The 25,338-nt window shown below is 37.5% G+C and overlaps 1 protein-coding gene across 1 annotated transcript; it reads right to left on the bottom strand.

Annotated features, from left to right (window-relative positions):
* Positions 1-18,902: 18,902 nt before the first annotated feature.
* On the bottom strand, positions 18,903-25,008 carry LOC149778816 (uncharacterized). Its single transcript, XM_089939576.1, has 2 exons — positions 19,191-25,008; positions 18,903-19,089 (listed from the first exon to the last, which is right to left on the bottom strand). The coding sequence occupies exons 1-2, from the start codon at positions 24,520-24,522 to the stop codon at positions 19,076-19,078; spliced, it is 5,346 nt and encodes a 1,781-aa protein (XP_089795702.1). The 5' UTR covers positions 24,523-25,008; the 3' UTR covers positions 18,903-19,075.
* Between the last annotated feature and the right edge of the window lie 330 nt (positions 25,009-25,338).

Below are 25,338 nucleotides of genomic sequence, written 5' to 3'. Positions count from 1 at the left end.
TGTATGGATTGGTGGGTTTGTTAGATTATTGATCCTTCTCACCAAAACTGCGCCTAACGTCGCCAATAAAACAGCAGTGAATCAAAGTGACATACGCTCTACTGGCTGGAAAGAATCCCTGCGAATTCAAGATAAGACCGTTTTTTTAAATTCCTTTTAACTGACAAATGTTAAAACCATCTATGATATTCTTCAGCGATAACAAGGTTTTCAAATTAGCAGTCGTTGTGGACATATTAAGATTTTAACTTTGCCCCATTTTCATTTAGGGCCAAAGAGACATCATAAGAAGCCTTCTGGTGAAAACCCTGTGTTGATGTGAATTTTCGTTTTGGAAAAGCAACGAGAACAAAACTTTTCACGATGGATGCCATGATGGCATTCAACATTAAACTGGCACCAATTTTTGTTTCGAATACCAACTAAATATTATAAAAAGTCCTTTGGTGAAAGTACAATATCAATATGACCAGCCATCTAGTGGAAGCAGTGATTGCAAAATTTTAAAGATAGCCATTGTAGCAGTTATATTAGAAGTCGGATCGGGTAATGACAAACTAGACATTATAAAGAGTCTTTTAGTTGATGTTAAGCATCCATTCTGGAAAAGTAGCGATTACAAAATTTTCAAGATAACTACTGTGTCGGCTACATTGGCCACCAAAACGGTACCATTTTAGCCAGGACCCATTAGACATAGAAAGTGTTCTGGTGAAACCACCATGTCAATATTACTTCCATTCTGGAGGATTAGATATAACTAGATTTTCAAGACGGCCCCTGTGGCGGCCATATATAGCATCAGATTAGTCTCATTTTCATATAGCACCAACTAAACCTCATAACAAGTTTTTTAGTGACACCCCATGTAGATATGGCCATCAATTCAGGAGTAGTAAGAACGTTATTTTCAAGATGGCCGCTCTCATAGACATATTTACCTTTATATCAGCACCATTTTAGGATCAACAAGACAGTAGTCTACTGGTGAAACTACATGTCAATATGAATTTCCATTCTGAAGAAGTAGCCATAACGAGGCTTTCAAAACGGATACTGTAGCGGCCGTATAGGACAAGAGATCGGCTCTATTTTCATTTAGCACCAACTAAATATTATAACAAGTCTTTAAATGAAACCCCCATTTTTATACAATAATTCATTCAGGATGAATAGTGATAATATTTTGAAGATGTATGCTCTGGTGGCCATACTGGATCTCAGGCTCGAACTGTTTTCATTTAGGACCAACTAGACATAATAGAAAGTACTCAAGTGAAAACCCCATATAAATACGACTTTTCGTTTACGACTAGATTTTTTAAATGATCGCTGTGGTGGCCATATTGGACATCATATCAACACTATTTTTACTGCGGACAAACAAGACATTATAAGAATTCTTTGAGTGAAATCCCGGTGCTGACATGACCATCCACTCAGGAAGAGTAGCAATTAAAATATGTTCAAGATGGCCACTGTGGCGGCCATAACGGATGTCTTTGCCGCACCATTTTAATTTAGGACCAACTGTATCATGGGATGAATACGCATGTAAAGTTTCATGGCAGTGCTCCAAATATAATGCGAGGAACATGTAACGATCACAAGGATTTTAAGATGGCTGCCTTATTGATCTTCAGCCAAAGGACATCACAAGAAGACTTTTATTGAAAAACCCTTTTTGATATAACCATCAATTCAGAAGGAGTAGCGATAACAAGATTTTAAAGTTGGGCATTGTGGTGGCCATATTGGATATTAGATTGCCCTAATTTCAGTGAGGACTACGTGAACATCAAACGAAGTCTTCGGGTGAAAACCCCATGTCAATAATACTTTCCATTCATGAGAAGTAGAGATAAGATTTTCAAGATGGCCGCTATGGTGGCCATATTGGACACCGGATCGGCCCCATTTTTATTTAGCACCAAGTATACATCCTATAACGTCTTTAACAGAAAACTCCATGTTGATATTGCCATCCATTCTATAATAACATGGTCACTGTGGCAGTAATACTGAAACTCCGGGTCGTACAATTTTCATTTAGGACCAACCAGACCAATGGATGAATGCATGTAAAAAGTTTCATGGCAATCATCTGAAAAGTTTACGAGGATTAGTGAAAACAAACTTGTGCTACCTGACAGATGGATGACAGAAGACAGATGGATGACGGATGACAGACCATTCCATAAACTCTTCTAGTCTATGACAAGTAGAGCCATGGGACGGGCGCTCTGCTGGGTGACAAGAATTTCCAGAAATTCAAGAGAAGACTATTTCTTCATTTTAACTCTTGATTGCTGAAAGCCTCTCTCATATTCTTCACCAATAAAAATATGTTCAAACTAGCTGATGTGGTGGTATACATAATGGATGTCAGCTTGGCACCATTTTTATTTAGGACACAGTTGACATCGTCAGAAGTATTATGATTGAGACTCCATGTCATAATAATCATCTATTCAGGGGAAATAGTGGCAACAAGATTTTTTAAGACATCGTACTGGCAGCCATATTGGATGTACGACTGGTAGGATTTTCATTTAGGACCAGCTAGGTATCTTAAGTTGTATATTGATGAAAACCCCATGATGATATAGCCATCCCTTTGGAGAGTAGTAGACATGATGCAATTTTCAAGATCTGAATTTCTATTCAAAAGCAGCAATAACAAGATTTTCATGATGGCTGCTGTTGCTGATATATTGGACGTCAGATCGGCACCGTTTTCATTTAAGAAAAACTGGGCATTACAATGAGTCTTCATGTGAAAACCCAACCTCAATACAACTTTCTGTAAATGTAGCCTATTCTAACGCCACGTTGATATGAAGATCCATTCAGGAGAAGTAGCAATAAAAACGTTTCAAGATGACTGCCCTGGCAGCCATACTACAAGTTGGAATAAGGACCTGGTAGACTTCATAAGACGTTTTATAGTTGAAACCCCAAGCTGATATGACATTCCATTCAGGAGAAGTAGCGATAATAAGGTTGTCAAGATCGTCGATGTGGTGGCCATGCTGGATGCACGAGCATCGCCATTTACATTTATGTCCAACTATGTGTTGTGCGATCAAAACAATCCTCCAAGTAGTTTAAGCTGAGTAACGATAATAATCTTGTGCTGACAGACAGACGGATGGAAGATGGACAACAGATCATTACATAAGCTCTACTGGTGTATGACCAGTACTACAAAAAACGAATACATAAAATAAAACCAAGAAAATAAATTTAGGCACATATGACATCTGCAGTAAAATATATTAATTATGACCATGATTGCAGGAATGTTTCTACCGTACATTTTCATAATGTTCATGTGTTGGTTAATAATTCAATATGATGAACATCAAAATACATATATGCCAATGCCATGTTGAATTTTTCGAATGGATTGATTATGGAATTCTCTAAATATCTGATTATTAACGTCAAATAGCTGACGGGGTACATATGAATGACGGACGATGTTAGATTAGCGAGGGTAGCTTGATTTGGTTCTGTATGTCCATATGTTTGTTCGTCCGTTCCATAAAGCTCGTCATGATAATATAATCAGAGTCCCTCGAAGGAACTGACTCTCTACTTTCTGAAAGAATTTCCAGAAATTCACGATAAGATGCTGTGTTCTTTTTAACTGCTGAATGTTGAAAACATCTGTGATATTCTTAACAACAGGATTATCAGATTAGCCATATTGGACGAAGGATCAGCATTATTTTCATTTTGGACCAGCTAGACACCATTAGAAGACTTTTGGTCAAAAACCCCGGTGTTGATATGACCATGGCGATGGCAATGTTTTTAAGCTGGCCGCTATGTCCTCCAAACTGGATATCAGATTGTTTTCGTTTAGGATCAAAAAGACATGATAAGAAGTCTTTTAGTTGCTGCTGTTGTTTGGGTTTAACGCCATTTTCAGCTCATGATAGGCTATACATGGTGGCCAGTATAACAGGTGGAGGGAAAAATCAGGAAAACCGTGGTAAGAACTACCTACCCACGGGAAACTACTGGCAAGCTTTCTCACATATCTACATTGGCTGAGCCCAAGACTCGAACCCACGCGAACAGAGGTGAGATGGCAGTGATCGGTAAAGGCGAACGTTTTAGAACACTCAGACACCATTGGCCCAAAATATTTTGGTGAAAATCCATTTTAATATGACAATCCAAAAAGAAGTGCCGATTCCAAGATTTTGACAATGAATACTGTGTCGGCCATACTTAACATCAAATCGGCACCATTTTCATAAAGGAAAAGCAAGACTTGATAAGCAGTCTTTTAGTGAAAACCAATTTTAATATGACCAGACAAAAAGGTGCGATAACAAGATTTTAAAGATGGCTGCTGTGTCGGCCATATTGGACATCAGATTGGCACCATTTTCGTAAAGCACCAGCTCTTTTAGCGAAAACCCATTTTAATATGATCATCCATACAGGAGACGTAACAATAACAATATTTGTAAGCTTACTGCTTTGGCGGCCATACTTGGATGTCTGCAGAATACCATTTTCATTTAGGACCAACATAACCTTGAGATGAATATGTTTGTAGCGTTTCATGAGATCCACCAAGTAGTTTAATTTAAGTAGCGATAGACAATCTGATTAAAATCAGATTTACACTGTCCTAGGTGAAGATCTGACAGCGACCGCTCAGGGTCATGTTCTGGCGACCCTTGAATTAGCCAATGCAGATGCAGCTGTCAAAAATCTGAAAATTAATCAAATCGTTCGGAACACAAATCGTTCGAAACAAATTGATGCGCTTCAGCCACACTCCTCAGTCTCCCTAACGTAACTATATCAGGCTTCAATCTGACTGGCTGATAAAATTAGCGATTAAGATAATAGCATAGGTCATCTGAAGACCCCTCGGCGTTCTCTGTCCAATCTACGCCATGGACAGTGGAGATCTGATTTTAATCAGACTAATGCAATAGCAAACCTGAGCTAATGGACGGAAGGACGTCTGTCGTCGGATGACTGACATCATGCCAGCATATGACTTCCTCTGGGCAATGACAAGCACAGCTAAAGACCCACTTCAAGTAAAGAAATTTCTATTCACATTTAGATTACATGTTTATATTTTCGCAAAGTTTCCATCGTTCATGTGTGTGTGTGAGTAATTAAAAATCTTTTCTAGGACTTGGACATTTAGAAACCTTTTTACCACGATTTGGCACATGAACCACGAAACATGGGCAAATATTTGTGCCGTTCTATCTTAATCTGAAACATAATGAGACTATATGATTTGTCTATACAGGCGTGCGTTTTGTACAAAAACAAATCTAGTTTTAAGTTTTCAAGTAATAATTGTCTTATGTTGCCTTATATTTACGCACATACAAACACGAGGAAAGATTTTGATGTTAAAAAATGTCTACCTTACAATACACACATACGCACACAAACACACAGAGAGGAAAAATGTTCATGTAATACACGGTTGCTTTTCTGGCTTGAATTTACACACACACACACACACACACACAGAGGAAAAAAGTTTTTACAATTTTAAAGATTAAGAAATAGTTAACAATGGACTTCGTACAGAGAACTTTGTGGAAAATTAATAAACATTTCATCGAGGTCATAAATAAACATGGTGATGAACGAACCAAGCATGCTGCCCTGACTAAGCGAACGAATAACAATTTGGCACAACAACACAAGTATACAACGTTATTTAGTACCAAGCCAATCGAATTCGAACCTGCCCTCTTTCGGTCGCGAGTCCGAAACACAAACCAATGAGCCATCGAGGGTAAATAGAGGACAAGGTGTTCAGTAATGACAGACAGATAGGAAGTAAACTGATATAGTAAGGTACATCGAAGACGGAGGGCTGTGACCTTCTGACCTCAAGCTGTGCAACGAAACATCGACCTTAACCTTAACAGGTAAAATATCTACAATGAACTCATGCAAACGAACTTTAGGGGTAAATGCTTATTTTTGGCAATTAAATACAAAACCAGTAACTTGTTTTTCTTAATTAGCTTTTCTTTTCTTTCCTTTAGGATCATATCGATCGATTGGCAGATAGATTGACAGATAAAGTGTACGGAAAACAGAATGGAAACAGACATACAACAGCTCCAATACTGCTTTGCCAAAAATGTAACACCGGTCGTGGGTTATTTATTTAATTTTGTTTCGATATGCATGAGCTCCAATAATGACATGCCAAAAGGAACAGCCGTTGTGAGTTATTTATTTTTCAAATAAATAAAAATACGAAATACAGACACTGATTATATGGTTTATAAAAATAATTCATATTTTAAATATGTTGTTAGTATCAATGATTATATGTTTGATTTTTGCTTCCCCTATACATGGGACAGCCTGCCTATAACTGGTGTCTTTATATTTTTGTTAAAGCTCGTGTCTAAGAAGTTTGGGCTTATTATGAGAAAGGAATTAAGAAACTTCTTTAACATTTTCCAGCTATTGATTATTACATCGTTACAAGGGGCCCCGAGTGGCCGAGTGGTCTTAAGCGCTCTCTATTACGGATCACTGCCATCTCACCTCTGTCTGCATGGGTTCGAGTCTAGGAAGGTGGATATGTGAGAAAGCTTGCCAGTAGCTTCTCGTGGGTCGGTGGTTCTTCCCGGGTTCTTCCTCCATCATTAATACTGGCCGCCATGCACAGCCTATCGTGTGCTGAAATCTGGCGTTAATGCCCACAACAACAACAACATCGTAACAAACTTTTGGTCATGCAATATACTAATAGTTTGGGTTTAACTGTACAACAAATATACATTATACTCAAAAGCAGTAACCCAATGATTCATTGGTAATTTTCTTTTTCAACTCTACACCTATGAAAAATACATTCTCTTGTCAGCCAGGAATGTATGATATGGTACTAGTTTGATCTGGCTTTGTTGCTGTTCGCTAAAGCAATACCTTAAGGCTATATCGTGTCCCGTCAGGCAATACGTCTGAGGTGTAATACTGGGTACATATTACAGAAACATTTGTCACAAAAACTCTTTATTGCATTCCGGCATAGCAATCATTCGAGGTTTTTCATATCTATGGCAAATAAAAATCATTTAAACGATCATAAAACGAATGTTTTTCATTGCAGAAGGGGGACATTAATTTTAAGGCCAAACATTACTCTCTCTCTCTCTCTCTCTCTCTCTCTCTCTCATATACCATTTTGATTGCACATCAATGTGTTCTCGCTCCATGAATATTCCTTTGATGCGGGCTGTGGTTGGCATCATTCACCTTTCATTACATGCATAGATTCAAATATTAAAAATATATAGGGGAACACTGAAAATACAAATTCAATGGTGAATTTCTAAAATGCATAATATTTAAAACACCACTGAAAATTATCAAAGTTTAAATAAAACTGAAATGAATAGCATGTAATTTATTTATAAACTCGTATTTATCTTTTGTTACAGATTAGTATTATTGTCTGTAAAACGGTTATTCTTTAATCATTGTATACAATATACTGGTTCACAGAAGTGTTTAAGGATCTACTTAAGCCTAAACATCAAAGTTATAACATGCATTTAATTAGACAGAAAAGACTTTTTTGTTTTCTTCATTAGGAATTAATTATAACATAGTTGAATAAAATTTATAAAATTCAAAAAAAGATACACAAACACATCCTTCTGTATAATACACGTACATCTAGTTCTATTTATATTAACATGGGATAACATGATAACAAACTGATAAAAACAAACAAAACCACATGTTGCTATTCACATTGATAAATATTTTGTTATTCGAGATATGATGATTTTATCACAACCGAAAGCCTACCATGTATAGCAAAACTTAAGTCATTTTACCGCGATCAAATCTACACCGCGATCAAATCTATACCGCGAAAAATCTACACCGCGACCAAACACTACACCTTGTGCAATGACACTATCGAGACATTGGACGATAAAATGACATTCGTTGATTTTACGGTTGCATACCATATAATCTGTTTCAAAATGCTCAGAATGCAAATTACTGCAGATAATATTAGTGACATATCAAGCATATTAAAACATACTAATGTTCAATAAATTGAGAAGATTCAAATGATGTATATTTTAGCACTAAGTTTGCAGAAATGTAGCTTAAGATTCTTTTCACGGGGGGGGGGGGGTCCTGAAAATTATATTTTGAAATAAAACTATATCGTACCCGCGCCATAAGAATAAATATACATATCCTTACTTAAGTCTCCATATTGCGATTATTTCAGGGATTGCTTGTACTTTGATATTATGACTGTCAGGTATTGCTTGCACTTTGATGTTGTGACTGTCAGGTATTGCTTGCACTCTGATGTTGCGACTGTCAGAAATTGCTTGTACTTGGTAATGGACTTGAGTTTTATATCCGGTATACAAAAAAGTAAGTACCGAGTTGCGAAATGCCAGGCCTTTATACATGGGCGTTGAATCTTTCGCTTCCCCGATACAGATCAAATAAAAACCAACGACTTACCAATGGTAAAATATATAGTTCCCAAAATAATCACCAGACAGTTTGACATTTGATTAGAATATTCATTAGAGCCTATCTCGTGCGCTAAAAAGGAATATCTGTAAACCTGGGATAAACAAGATACTCCCACTAGTCAAAGTACGCAAAATTCACACAACATATTTTTCTTTGTTTTTATTGGGATTTTTTTCAGGACCAGCCAAATAGAAATAGTATAATGGTTGCCTGGCAATTTTGGTCCAATATAAAAAAAAGTGCTTGATCCAGCTTCTTTATGCTGAATAAAACTGTCAATAATAGTTAAAATAGATAATAACACTAAAAAAAAATGACACGCCCTAACAATCATTTCAAGTCGTACATGTCATTCATAAGTTGACCCATGATTCGCCCGACTACACAGATAATGATATTCGATTACCCGATAAAATTCCGTAAGGCATTGAAACAGCAATGAATTTTATATCTGGCCTGCACCCCTGCCTCGTGCTGATCGATAGGTCTTCATTTTTAAATGAACACGAGCTTTGCCCCTGGCTCAAAAGGATAGAGGTTCGTAGATGTTCAAAAGCACCCTGCTTTTACAGACCCAGTGTTACAGCTAGGCTTTATAAGGGTTTTAACTCATGTCCGTATATATTTTAAAACAAAATCTTAACCACTGTAGAGTGATACGCATGCCACGCTCATGCTAACGAGACAAAAACTATAAAAATGATTGTACAAATTACACACATGATTACAGTTTCTTGTGGCATTCATTGTATAAGGTTATTTCAGTCAACAAAACATTTGTACATGTATAAACTAATTTTCTTTACCACTTTTCAGACAATTACTGGGCACAGACATGTATTTTGCACATTGTTATAAAAAAACTAGTAACAGTGTATGTATGGAATAACAGAAATAAATAAAAGTCGGAAAAATAGTCCCCAGCAATTAAACACAAAACTGCAATTGTCAGGCCTGAAAGTAAGTTTAGAGAACTTAAGCACAAAAGTGTGCCTGGTTTGAAAACACAGTACAGGTACTGGACTGTACAGCATGCTTGCTATTTCAGAGTACACCTATGAAGACAAAATGAGATTTTAAAGAAAACAGAAGATAGGCTCTCCTTTTACAATAACCATGGCGGAAATCAATTCTGCCTTAAAATAAACTATTTTCTTAGACACTGAGACTTACGTTAATCCATGCAGCATGGTCAATTTACGAATTTAAATCCACAGGTATCACCGGCTACGAAAATGTTAACACAACTTATTTCGACTCGGTTCATCTTCATGTCCATATCCAATTTACTCATTATATCTTTTAAATGCAAAGACTAGCATGAATTTTGGGGAAGAAAAAAGTTCGTATACTCCAACATTCAGTATTTAAAAAAATGTCGAAAAAATTATACAAACAAAAATTCTATGTATACGCAGACAAACAAATCTTTCAGCATAAGTTAAGATGGTCCAAGACAACACATCGTAATTAAACTGTCCATCACCGTAGCCATTTAATTTCCAAAATTAATATTAAGCAGTTTTGAGCAACCCAAAACAAGGAAACAAATACCTCGTATGTCTGCTAGTCATTTATCTATAATCGTTCTCATGACTAATCCATGCAGAAGTTAGTTGGTTATTGATTTATGATGCATGTTTACAGCGTTAACAAAAAACATACTGTAACTGCCGACAAAAGAACTACAACATAATTTCTACAGCCCATTAAAGCATAATTTAGTTTCAATTTTTTTTAAAATCGGCAGATCTATAGTCGGAGTGAGAGTTCTAGAAACAACTGTCGCCATTCTGATCAATTGTCCACCAGTTACAGAAATCAGTGCAGAATGTTTCCGGATAAAAATATGCAAAATGATGCGAAACCTATAATTCTCATTTGTAAAATTAACATTCAAGCGCTTCCCCATTTTGATCTTGATCCCGAAATTTCAACCTTTTGAGGAGTTGGGTATGTTCGTTTGTCTTTTCGTGCCCAGCAACTAAATAGATGGACAAAATGTGGGACTCGCAGCAGTTTTCAAGCTAAGATACAGGAGATAAATCCTCTTGGGAGTAAGGATCGACATCCAGGCAAATGTCAGCTGCATGAATCAAATTGACTTTTCATGCTAATTAGGTTGCGGATCTCACAGTTTCCAAGTTACAAATTAGGAAGTAATTTCGTAGGAGTGGAGAAACACAACAGGCATCACCCAAAGGTTCTAGTCTGAAATTTCTTGACATCAGAGCCATTGATCATGTATGAAAACGTCCAAACATGTGAAACAAAGAAGTGGCTATTTACAACTTCCATAAAATCATCCCGTACCCTCCCACCAAAGCTAGCATTATCAATATTCCAGAAGTGTTTTAGAAGCGCGTAAATTCAATGGACTGTCTTTGTTCTAATTTTGATATATCTAGCTTTAACAGTATTTAGGAATTTTTAGAAAATGAACACGTACGCCCGACCGTACGGACAGACGGTATAACAATATCCATACGCTTCTTTGAAAGTACTGGGATTTAAAGTTGGTCAGATTCATCAATAATGATACAGATCACATAACCTAGAGTAAGAGATCCATTATAAACACGCGTAAACCCATATTTACAAGAACATAATGAACTAACATCAAAATGTCTTTCCCTCTCCTCGTGGATTATCTCAGGATATAAATACAGATAACGAGATTAAACCCACAATAAGTTTAAAATATCGAATTTTACTAAACAAAATGTACTTAATCGATTTATTCAAATCAGGTTATTTCGTTTGATCAGTACTTGCTGCCAGATGATTTTAAAACTAGACAATGCTCAATAATTATAACAATATATAAATATTATTTAAATAACAAATATACATGCAATTTATACAACCTATTCAAACAAAACTAGTTGAAAATGTGTGCCGAGTCATAGAATAAGTAGGCTTAAAAAATCTCCAATAAAAAACAATGTTTATAAACACGGCCACCAATCTCTCTTTCTCCCTCTCTATCATTTGTAATGATCTGTCGAAAATAACGTAAAAGGGAAATTTCGGTAATGTAAAAGAAGATGGCGAATGAAATAACGCAGCAGTTGTTTGATGAAAACGTACATATCTAATGTTAAATATCAGAATTTACAAATGTCGTTCAACCCGTCACAATTTTCATTTCTTGGGCGAAGTTTTGACGTTGTTATTTCCCATAAAACAAATATTTATAAAATATGCACGGAAGATGTCAGACATGTATAGCGTCTACAGATTAGTGGCCGTGTGTGTATGATTCTGAAACAAACAAATAATAATCAATTATGTGGCACTGATTCGTTGTAAGCAGCTTGCCAGTTGCCTAGCAACTAATTAAGGTAACGATATGATTATATTTTATTATAATTAATCGTCAGAAAAATAATATTAAATAGAGATGTACCAGCAAAATACATATACCAGAAAACTGCTGATTTACATGAATCTTTCTTACAATATAAATTCGGAACCTATGAACCAACTTTCATTTTACCCTAAATTGATCGCAAGAGTGTTAATTGCAAACATTCTTATGACCATTTTTTGTATCCTTATGATAATTTCTACGTATCCTTATAGCAATGGGTTTGTATCCTAATGACAATGCTTTGTATCCTTATAACAATAACTGTTTACATCCTTAGGGCAAAATATTTTTGTATCCTTGTGACAATATTATTTCTATCACGCAGCTTGATATGATTTCCAAGGAAGCTGATACTGTACAAAACTGATTAGTTCAATTTATAAATATTCACCACTGTTAACTGGTAATAATTCGAAAGCTTCAACTGAATACATTCATTAACCCGGGCATATGTGTAAATATTTATGAAATATGTAATTTGTTTTGGTAAATTAAGATTTAAGAAGTTGTAACCTGCATGGTTGATGTTTGTCAATTTTTGTACGTTTGTATGTACATTCATATACAAATCTTTAGGGCCAGTTGTGTAAAGCAAATGGTAAGAAACTTTTAATAAAGGTTAATTTCCTTCCGTCTCTTTGCATGAACAACTCGTGAAAATTTGAGTAGCGTAGTGTATAATGGACTTGAATAACAAGAATTTGTTTTTAATTTAAATATCAAAGTACATTACCAACAAGTAGATACGTTTGGTTCAGAAATGTTCCTCGAGAAATATAAAACAATCGATCTCTTCCACGTTACTATGGCTTTTAATGTGTGGTCTGCTTTGGCGCTTTGTTGATTTATGCAGATTTAGTCGATTTCACTAAGATACACGTTTAAGTTCATAGATAAGCATCAAAATCACCTTAAATGATCAATATTTGAGTTTATTTTGCCTCAGGATCAAAGAAAAGGAAAACAAAGCATACAGACATAACGTGTTACTAGCGAGAAAAACTGAAGATACCACGAAATTCTAGTGGTATATTATTCATCTGCTAATTATAGCAAGACGTTTCTTGTTACGCGATCCATCAAAAAAAAAAAAAATTGAAATGTAACCCCATCTAAATAACTTACATGTCGCAGTTTCCTTGAAAAGTATAGAAAGTTAAGTATAAATTGTAAAAACTCATAGAAAAAAAATAGGTTCCCTTGAAGGAAGCGAAACGAATTTCCACAAATTCAAGATATGGTCATTTCTGTCGAGTGTTGACAGAACCTTTGATAATAATTTTTTCCTCAAATTAACTTAAGTGGTACACATATTGAATATCAACTGGGCACTATTTTCAATTTGGTCATCATTATAAGTAGTTTGACGAAAATATCGTTTCATAATGATCAAATATTCAGGGGAAATAGTAACAACACGATTTTTAAGACAGTTGTGATGGTTGCCACCTTGGATGTACGACTGGCGACAATTTCATTTAGGACCAACTAGGTATCATGCGAAGTCTATTGCCGAAAACACCAAGTGGATATAACCATCCATTTGGAGAGGTGTAAACATAAATATATCGTTAAGATACGCTCTTCATTCAGAAGTAACAATAACAAGATTTTCATGATGGCTGCTGTGATGGCCATACTGGACGTAAGATCAGCATCAACGGGTCCCGAATGGCCGAGTGGTCTAAATCGCTCTCCGTTACGGATCACTGCCATCTCACCTCTGTCTGCGTGGGTTCGAGTCTCGGGTTCGGCCTGTGTGGATATGTCAGAAAGCTTGCCAGTAGCTTCTCGCGGGTCGGTGGTTCTTTTCCGGTTTTTTTTTTTTTTTAGGCTCTTACTGGCCGGCATGTATAGCCTATCTTGTGCTGAAAAATGGCCTTAAACCCCACAACAACAACAACAACAGATCAGCATCATTTTGATTCAAGACCAATTTGGCATCGTATCAAGCCTTCTGGTTAAAAAAAAGCCACATCAATATAACTTTTCTGTTCGTGTAAAGTTGTGATAATAAAATATTTAAGATGGCTGCCATGGAAGTCATGTTAGCGTTCTATTATGTATGCCAGTCGGGTCTAAGGAAAACTGTATACGAGGTTTCTAATAATCTCCACATCATCCCATTTGCTTCAGTGTTGTTCAGGTAGTTTTATTCTTCACGTGGTACTGTACTGTAGAGAACATTTTCGGCAGAATGAAGCTTTCACGGTTTAACTATTTAACTCTGTAGTACTTCATCTCGACGATGTTCAAACGTGCCACCTCCCATGTAATTACTTTGCTCCTGCCCTCTGACCCATGACTTGCCATTGAGTTGTTTATGGGTAATAAAACACTTTACAACGACACCTGACAGTTCATCGGCAGTTTGTGAACTATAATGAACTACCGGAGTAGACATTTGCCTCGAGACACTGGCAGTACGTTACGGGCTTTATTTTATTATACCTGGTAATTTAAGTAACTTAAGTAGGGTGTAATTAAACTTGTGTCTTTCTACTCACATAATAAAACCGCGACATACGAGGTTGTATTAAAGACCTGCCAACCGCGGTCACACACTTTAGACAAATGTTCTGGAAATCAGAGGTGGACTGTGAAATAGAAAAGCAAAGTAACCGTGTCCAGCTACGTGCCAGTCAATACGACAAAGTACGAGTTTCTGATAAAGAAAAACAGCATATATGAAATCTGAGAATAACTGGGAATTATCAATGTCCACAACATCTAGATTAATGTTGGACAGTTATGAATTATGGTGATTCGAAATCTAGGCCGGGACAGAATTTGGTTGTTGACCAAAATAAAACTGGTATATGTAATTTGCTAGATAACCAATTATATTTCCAGAGTATGTAAATTTGCCAATGAATTTCTACTTGTAAATCGTGCCGTAGTTTAGGCAGTGAAAAGCTAACTGAAACCGAAAAAGCACTATATTTTCTTTGAAGAATTTAAAAGCATAAATATGATTTACCATTTAGAATAATGTGAGGTGAAACATTTCATTATACCTTTTGCCATTTATCGAATGAATAACCATTTAATAGATAATGTATATTATGCTTAATATTGCAACAACGGTCAATGCCACAACCACTTAAATATGTCCTTCAATAATAATAATTTTAATAATAATAACAACAACAATAAATTTGCTCTTGACAGCGAAATTAACATGCACTTCATTAGACCCGCTATTCAAATTATCAAAGTTAACTTAACATGGGTAATAAAAAAAAGGCAAAAAATTTCCATAGCTATTAATAGGTTTTTTAAATGTAAAGACCAAGACATATTTTCTTTATGAAAAAAAGTGAACGTATTTTCTATAGAAAACTGTTAACTCAATTCTGAAAACTGCAGGGACCATAAACTTGAAGTCCCGGAAGCAAGAACTCTTATTACAAAGAATTCTGATTTTCGAAGCTCCATAGTCTAAAGTTCCTGAAAATAAACAAAGGTTATGCTAAACCAAGTGACACAAGTCTGAGTTGGATTTTCTCCCAAAAGAAAGCAAAAACTGAACGAAGTGTTAAATGTAACCTATGTGTTAACTGTAACCCGAATCATATTATGTTGGTGAATAGTCATCATGGCAGATATCCAAACAAGTGTTATTTCAATCGGAATATCTTTTCGTGAAATCGAGCAAGAAACCTGGAATGTAACAGACCAGTGTCATAATAACTGAAAAAAAAAAAAACGCTCTCGGGTTATCTCGCAAAATCTCGAAATTCCAAAACGCTACAATTTGAGAGTTATATTCGGAACCACTTTTGTACACATGGCACAATACACTCTGCATCGTCGCCGCTAAATAAAAGCCTCTGCTATTTACTATCCAGTTTTGGATCTATTACACCGACCATCTCAGAAGTCACAGTTATATGTAAAGAGTAACAAATTAGTCCAAAACACTAGGCCCGATTACGTTGTTTCTTATCATGACTAGCTAAGGCCAATATAATATATCCCTCGTTTGGCTTGTTTTGCAATCTGAACTAAACACAATTACTCTGAGAGACAAAAAGTGTGTTAATGTGTTTTTGCAAAACGTGAAATTGTCCATGCTCATTGGAGCACTTTAGCACTCAAACTGTCGTAGGATCGTAGTTTTTGCACGTTGTAAAGCTCTTCAAGTACAGAAGTAAGTAATCTTGCATATAGCCCTCAATCCTACAATACCTAAATAAAAGTAATCGGTTTTGAAAAACAACGGAACTTATGAAGTATGGGCTCAATACGGCGATTCATGAAACCCATTCAACCTAATCCACACCTAAATTAAATTATCTTCAGCGCTAGAGTGTAAATATGAAACAATCGTTTAAAAAAGTGGCCATATTTCAATAGGAAATAAAAAGTGTAATTTTTCCTGCTTATAATTTCAAAATGTGACATGTTCACTTATTTTCATAAAGCATTTATATTACAGCACAAGTCAAATTTACAAAAAAAATTAATCTGCGTGATGAAATAATCATGGGACAGCAGATGATAACATCAGCTAAGTTTACAAGACTTTTAGAAGAAATTTTTTCATGATCTGAGAATGTAACCTGCTGATGAATGACAGGATTTTGTATTTCAAGAAACAATAATTATAATGATATACCGTCAGTACTCGCTTATACGTCTAGTCCAACTGCAAAAAACATAAATCCTGATCTGCAGTACCATAATGCGCCTGCAAATACAGGTCTATGTTTTGGGGTTTTTTGTTTGTTCTACTGATTAATCTTTACAAACTGCGCAGACCCAGATTTGCCGTCGAATTAAACGACAGCAGATCTGGGTCTGTGCAGTTTGCAACTGGAATCGTCTTATAACCGAGTATATACGGTAGCTGGGGAAAAAACCCACCTCGCAAGCATCGTCTTCACTTTCTATTATCAGTCACCTATCAGTAAGTATTACAACTCTGCAATATTAGCCATGTAAGGCATGCAATACGTAGAAAAAGAAATTTATATACATAGTGATAACTATATGTTCTAATTTGCAATAACACAACTGCAGTATTTAAGCCGCCTTCAAAGACTACAAATATCATAAAAATTACTTTTGGAAACTCTATACTCCAGCACACTGAAATATACTATTACATGCTAAATTTCTTAATGTATTATTTACATGCAATAGCAAGTATGTCATTTTGAAGAAATTAAGTCTAAAAAAATTGAACTGCACACTCAACTTAATGGATATGCTTCAATCGGAATACCTATACATATTTTGTTGGTTTTTACGATAACAATCCTTTAAAAATTTAGATATCATCTTTACGTTTAAGAATGGGGAAATTGCTATTTTCAACCCTGATAAAAAGTGAACGGTTTTAGTTGCTAATATATTATATATCACATTACATGTAACCATAATCAATCAACCCCATACTCAGTCTGATTAAAATCAGATCTCCACTGTTATACATGAAGATCTGATAGCGATCGCATAGGGGTCATGTTCTGGTAACCTATGTTATTACCATAATCTCTAACTGTATCAACCAATCAGATGAATTCTTAAATCTTCGCGTTTGGAGACTGAGTAGTGTGTATAAAGAGCATGAATGTGTACCAAACGATTTGATTCACTTTCGAATTTTTGAAAGCTGCATTTCCATTGGCTAATGCAAAGGTTACCAGAATATGACCCTTAAGCGGTCGTCGTCAGATCTTCCTGTAGGACAGAGGAGATCTGATTTTAATAAGATTGCCCCATACTGAAATTCAAGAAAAAAAGGACACAAAATTACTGCTTCAGTTATTGTTCTCATTCTCGAACACAGCGAGTTCATTAAACATATCCGGTGGTGTAATCCACTCAATTTCCGGTTCCGATTCAGGCATTATCACACACATGAACGTTTTCTGCGTTAAAGTGTCTGTGGGATATATAATCATTGGAGAGAAGTGCTTGGCTTCTGAGACATAGTCAATGAGTTTATTGTACACATGTGGAAACTGATGGCGCAGACTCACACCCCGCTGACGTAATTTCCGCTGAATGTTAATAAAACAGAGTTCCCGTGCTTTCCTATCATGGTTGGCAGCGTCCTTGTTCCCGGGAACTGCTGTCAGAATCAGTGTGCTGGGTTCATCAGTTTCTTCCTCAGACTTTTGATGCAGGTGGGCGGGGCTAAGTTTCAACTTGGCGCATTTCTGGATAATCGTGTCCTTACGTCTCGTGACGGGTTTGGAGGGAACATCAGGCGGCACAACTATGGCAACATGGACTGCATACTTCAAATCTGGATTATACTGCTGACAGGTTTGCAGCAAAGAACTCGTATGGTCCCCAAAAATCACAGCCTCTTGGATTTTCTTGGAACTAACGTAAACGGGGGGAACCAGAAGGCCCTTAAGTCCATATATGATAAAATTCTCCGCTGCCTCAACATCGGGGAAAGCGAACACAACACAACCTCTACCCTGTGAAAGGTAGCAACGTCTGGCAAGCTTGGAACAGTGGTATTGCAGATCGGGGTTGCGGTTGATGAATCTTATTACATGCTTACACCTGCTATTGATTCTGCTGTAAATGCAAACCTCCTTATGGTCAGACCAATGTTCTTTGCGGCAATTCCTTGAACAATAATAAGTAAAGCAACTGTGGCAAGTTTTGTAAAAATGTTTCGCTTCTTTCAGATTAGTTTCCTTTTTGCAATTCTGATTTTCACACTTTACAAGAACATAATCGCCCTCGGCACTGTTATAAAAATCAACATTTTCGTTACTATCCATAAAGACATTATCACTGCTAACACTGTCGGACGATTGATAATACTGGAAAGGGGGACTTCCTGGACTACTTGGGGTGTCTTCTGAAATGTTTTTCTGCATTCTTTTCAATGCAGCTCTCTGCTCTTTTAACGCAAGTAGCCTATCCAAAACACCATCTAGAGATGTGATTTCTAGGTTTCGACCCTGGTAGACTCCATTTGTCAAATTGTTACTAAATGAACTTAACATTACCTTCATATTTTCTGAGCAGTCAAGCTGGCTTCCATAGATACCATACAGATCGTTTCCATAGATACCGTCTAACTCGTTTGCATAGTTACCTGCAATGGAATGTTTACCAAAAGAGAGGACGGGGTCGCTGGTTGATACCTGTAGGTCGTCAAGCTGCTCTGCGAACCCATTAGCCAGGATGCGACTATACCGTCGTTTCTGCAAGAATTCAAACAGAAGTTCAGCGTCAGTCTTATTATTATTGTCTAAAGCATGCATGCCATTAAAGCCACTCGATATACTGGTGGCATTTACCTTACCTTTTTTACTCTGTGATACAGCACTTGTCAAACGGCTTGCAGGAAATTTGAAAGGGAATCTAAGTGACGTTTTCTGACTCTGCGGTTTGTTACTTGTAGCACTACTATACCTGGCTGTAGTCGAGTTTTGCTCTTGGGAATTACTAACTGGAGGCTTTTCGTCCGAAAAATGAACTCTCTGCTGCTTGGCTAACCCCACAGATTTCGAAGGCATTGATGGCGGTGCGTTGTCTATACCTGTTTCATCCTTTCTTGAAAACGTCTCGTCCTTTCTTGCTACATTTGAAGATGAATTATCCTTTTTTTCTACAACATTGGGGACACTATTTAGCGTAGAAACGGTTATATGAGTTGCTAAAACGTCCGAAACTTCATGCGACGTTGGTGTGGTGGCACCCTCTTCATTTGATTTAAAAGGTTTGTGAACTACTGGTCGACTCCATTCCAAGGTTTTATGCGGAGTCTTGTCCGTTGGAGAAAGAGACTGAACTGGTTCTGCATGTTTAGGTTCAGTTCTGGATTTGAGTTCGAACATTTCGCGTATCTTTGCAAAAGGCACTATGGCAATCGGTTTTAATTCTTTAGTTTTTTCCTTTTGCCTGAATCTGTCGCTTGGCAAATGAGCATTCGGCGAGACCGGTGATATAGGGGACTTTTCAGGTGTGGTTGGCAACATGGGAGCGCGGATGAGTTTTGTCGAAGTAGACGGGATCACGCGTGTTTTAATGATCACGGTATTGGAACCAGGCGTTGGACAAGGAGATGGAGTCACGCTTGGTGTGTTAGAGAGGGAATTCAAAGTTGAGTTTGAACCGCGACACGCGTAAGTAAATAAACTCTGAGTACTACCACTTCGGGAAAAGCTGGATTTCTTGTACCAATCAGGAACATGGAGTTTTTGAAGTGATTTGGATATACGTAGTTCATGTTCAGAGGGTGCCTTCTTCAGTTCTCCTTGTATCTCATCTTCTTTTGCGAAAACCTCGTCGAGGTTCGTCTCCAATGTTTGTAAACTTTTTGATTTAGTCACATTTTTATCTACAAATCTCTTCCTCCTGAAGAAGCGCTGCTTGCTCCCAAGTTCGCTCATGCTTGCAGCCCTTTGAAGCGGATACTGAAACGAAAGAAAATTTATGTCTGTATCATCAAAGAACTGCTCATGGGAGACAAAAGATTTTGATTTTAACCCACTAGTTGCGAGAGAGGATACCGAGTCGTACCGAAGTAACTCTTCGAACATGTCCTCTAAGGACTTTGTCGTGTGTTGAATTTCCTCCTTTTTCCGAGGTGAAAATATACAGTCGGCGTGAATGTTGTGAATCTCCGGCTTTTCGAAAGAATGATCATGCTGTCTGGGAGACGGTTGGCTTAAACGAGATATATCAACAGTATTGTATCTTCCTCCCCGTGCAGTTTCCATTGTGTCGAAATTTTGAGCAACACTAGCTATATCTGTAGGCAAGCTCTCCGTAGACACTCTATCTCGCTCGTGCTTTTTCAGGTACCTCCTCGAAGTTGGTGTATCGAGCAACGAGGTTTTGTGAAAATCAAAAAGTTCGTCAAAACTATGATCCAAAGTCAGGTTCTCAGCGCTAAGAAACTTGTTTCTCTGAGCATTTATTTTGAGCCTTGATGGTGGCGTTGCTATTTCGGCTGCGACAAACGTGTAGTGCGACTTTTCCGGAGTCACAGGCTGAAGTAGAACAGACGTGTATTCCTTCGGGCGATGATACCGTTGAATTCGTCTTTGTACGCCCCTTAACTCCGAAGGTCGTTTTGAAGAAGTACGAATGACCCTTCCGCCTGGAGGAGTAAAATAGGTCGGAACTGTTCCCTTGTTACTATCAAATGACAGCTGCAAATTGCGAATACTCTGTTCTATATTTTCTAGTTCAGAGTTTTGTTCATTTCGGTTTGATAAATCAACTAAATTTCTGTAACCACCCTCTAAGCCTTTTAACTCTCCTGAACATTGTTCTGACAACACTGTAGAATTGTCAAGTCTATCTAACGATTGACTGTCAGAAGACGTAGCAATTATTGAGGAATCCACTGGTTTCTTTACACTTTTTGGCTCCAGTCCAACATCCGTATTATCTAAACCTTCATTTGGAAGCAAATTATTTTGCTCTCTGGTGTTCAAACTTTGTATCCGGTCAGAGGGCTGTCTATTTAAGTCATTTGCTACATTGTCGCCCACAGGTGGTAACTTATTTTTGTTTTCACCCACGAACAATGACTGAATGGCAACTGTTGTTGAACATTTGTTACTCGTGTATATTCCATTGATTTCCATATCTGTTACAGTCTGAACTGCCTGTAGGCTATCCCGTGCGTGACAAGGATCATGGATACCTGCAATACAAAGCCCCTGACTAAATCCATTCAATTCATGCGTATCTTGACTGACTAATTCACAGCATTGAATGCATGATGTTTCTAACTGTTTCGAGAGCAAGGACTTGTCCAATTTCAGAGTATCAACAGGAGCTTCTTCTCCATCACTTGTGTTGATATGTCTAGAGTCCATTTCATCAGATACCGACTCTGTTAACGAATGGTCAGCTTCAACCTCTTTATCAGAATCTGCAGGAATATAAAGATCATCTGTGTCTAGTTCATTCAATTGTTGCTCCACTTCTTTATTATCACGATCCTGAATCACGATTTCGGTATCGGTCGGTTCATAAATGTCGCTTTCATCTTGAGGGTATGGCTTAAAAATAGGTGAGATGTGGACACAGTTTTCCTTATTACGCAAGGTATTTTCATTAATATCAATATGGTGCAAAGAGTTTTCATCGTCTGGCTTATCTTTTATTTCCACTGCTTGTAAGTTAAAATTGTTCGCTACATGTCTTGTTTCAGCGCCTTCGTGTCTGCCGTTTGGAGAGTATTCGAGGTTTTTGAGGACTACCAGATCTGTTGAATCACCAGAACTACACGACACACCATTGACGTCTCTGAAATTAGTGTTCCAATCCTTCAAATAGCTCAATGAATCATCCTCATCAACAATCATATCATCAACAGTTTCCAATACATTTTGAAGTTTTTGTTCATCTGGCTCCAATTCATCCTCACTACAGGCCGGTTTTATTATGTATCTGTCGAAATCGATTTTTCCATCTACCCGAGTCACGCTATCGCATGAGGAACCTGAAGCTACAGCATCATCGTAAGCCGTGGTCGTAGTCTTCTGGTTATTACGTATGTTTTGAGCCTGAACTTGCACGTCTCCACATTCTACAGGATCATCTAACGCCTTCTCACACTGCATTTCATATTCATCATCCGATCTTTGACTAGATTCTGACCCCTCCCTCGATGAATCTCTATCAACCACATACGACCGAAAGCTGGTATTTGTGCTAACATCTTCCATCCGAGAGAAGGAAAACCCCCTAGCTGTTTCTTCAATGGTAGAAGACGTCCAAGCATCTCTATATCCCGGTGATCGGCCGATATACTTAAGATTTGGAATAGTGTCCAGTTTTCGTAGATTTCCTTCATTTCCAACAAAAAGGTAAAAAGAATCATCGTCGGAATCTGAATGTTGAAAGCTAGCAAAATCATCTTCATCGGGGTCGTATTCCCTTGGTTGAATGTCTGAACTGTCTGATGAGGAATCGTTAAACACAGGACTATTGTACCTCATGAAATTGTGTGTGCGCTCTTTTTTGAAAAAATCATTATCCCACGCTTCATCTGAAGTCTTATATTTAGGAAAAGCATGCTCCGTTTCACCATCAGGGCTATCTTCTTTTTCTTTCACTGTTTCAATTTCTGAATCAGGAGAGTACTGTCCACTCAATGTACAACTGTCTAAACATATATCGGTTATTAAAGTTTTTTTCTTCTCCTGAAAGTTCTCTGCTCTTTGTAAATTTAGAAGTGATGTATTTCCCTCGCTTTCTGATGCTTGTACTAGCACTCTGTCTATCATTGGCGTTTCTAACAAACTGTCGTCATCCTCCTCTTCGTCGAAATCATGCGCTCTTGTGTCACTATCACATGAACGGACACTTATCACTGTTAAAACGGACTCACTACTACACGACTCGGAATCTGAATAAATATCGTCAAAATTATCCAATGCACATGTCCGTATTGGAGAAGGGGGCATACAACCCTCTGAATGGATTAAAGTTGCAGGAAGAGGGGTCATATTGGAAACAGACATACTAATTTCTTTTGTGTTTTCTACATTCTGGGTCAGTCTTGTATCACAAAAAACGTCACATTCCTGCTGTGACTTTAATTCCTTGTCTTTTTCCTCACAGAATTGGTTGAAATTTGATATGACAGTTTCATTGTCCAGTGAATGTGATGCGTCGTCTGCTTTAGAGTACACGTCAGGTCCCTTTCCAAGGGAGTCATCCTCGTAAATTTGTTCTGGTTCACTGGCATGTAATGCATGACTTGTCTTTTCTTCTGTACTGTGGCAAACATCAAACACGGGTTGATTTCCTTCATCGCCACTTTCAACCAATGAATCATCCATTTTATTGTTGTTATCTTCATCCGAGTCAATTTCATATTCAAAATCATCAGAATCTTCCTCTATTATCGGTTCCAGAACAGACCCTCCAAAATAGCCAGTGTCATCGTAATCCGAATCCGAATCTGAAACTTGAAGTTCATAGATATGCTCATCTTCACTCGAACTGTCATCACTGTCGTCACTCTCATCTGGATACAAATCCACACATCCACTGTCCTCAACGTTATCTTTCAAATCAAATTTCTCTATGCCTTTCTCTGAGACTGAAAGCAGTTTTACATCTTCACTCTCATCATCGTCTGCATTAGAAATTTCTAATTTCTCACTTTCTGAACTGGTTACAAAATCATTCACTGTCCTCCGTGAATGAACACCTTCGTCATTAATATCGTCTTCCCACCGATACTCGTCCCATGTGGGAAGTACGGTATCGTTTGCTTGTTGATCGAAGCAGTCAAGGTCGCTGTGGGACGACATTAATGCTGTAGCTTGAGAGCATGGAACAAATTCATTCTCAAAATCATCGAGTGTTCTGTCTGAATCATTCACTTCACTGTTATTAATGGAAGGGGTCTCGTCACCCAGATGTGTTTCTTGATCCCCTACTACACTACCACCTTGATCGGAATTTGATTTATGTTTACGATGGACCTGTTGTGGGGGCACCAACATAGGCTGGCCACCCTCCGCTTCATTTCCCTCCTCCAACAGCCTCCATGAAAACATAATAGTTATAATTGTAGCTATCGCAGCCGTTAGGAACCTCTCAAAAGCCCCGTCGCCACCGATCCCGCTTGATCCACCGACACCCCTTGCTATATTATCCATTTTTAATATCGTTTGATGTTACCGTCACAGGTTACACTGTTTACATTCTTAAATCACAATACGCCTAGGTAAAATTCAATTCCAGATTATTTAACTCCATATTGATCATGAAGCTAGTAATCCCAAGAGCATTTCTCCTACAATCCAGATAAGTTCCACACTGATCCGTCCAGAAAATCCCAAGTATATATCCGATAGTTATTTTCTTCCTTACACAGTTTGTCACCGTATAACAAGACGGGCTTCATATTGCCTGAGGTATGACAGAACACTTTACGGCCTCTGACGTTCAATTGTCCAATGAATGATACCGGTTCAGTCACGTGGCAGGCATAATGTATACATTCCATCTATCGTCAGTTCACCTTGATTTATAAATGAGCGGTAGGTATACAGCAATACATTTGCAAAGCCACATATTTTCTCCCAGACAGAAAGACGAAAGCTTTATATTTAAAAAAATCCTCTCAACATAATTCGACTGAGTTTTATTGGATAACATTAATGTTTCTATTTCGGTACGGCATGGCACACATCCTCTCTCGCTGTGAGCTGAGTAACTAATGAAATCTATCACAACGTATCTTAGCAATATAGGCAAAACATGTTGCAACTGATGGTTGCTGAGGCTGTCGCATAATACATAACGTATCATCTGCTCAGCAGCTGTTTCATATTTTATTCAAGAACAAATCGATATTTGGTGAGGTGAAAAACACAAGTAATGTTACTGGGCAGTTGTTGCTCTTTGTTTTTATTTTAATTACACGGCTTACTTGAGTCATCAATCGATCGCCAGGTAAATAATAGGTAAAT

This window comes from Sinohyriopsis cumingii, chromosome 17, assembly GCF_028554795.1.
Source record: "Sinohyriopsis cumingii isolate HCF-2022 chromosome 17, ASM2855479v2, whole genome shotgun sequence".
Classification (NCBI taxonomy): domain Eukaryota; kingdom Metazoa; phylum Mollusca; class Bivalvia; order Unionida; family Unionidae; genus Sinohyriopsis; species Sinohyriopsis cumingii.
This window is presented reverse-complemented; position numbering and strand designations above follow the sequence as displayed.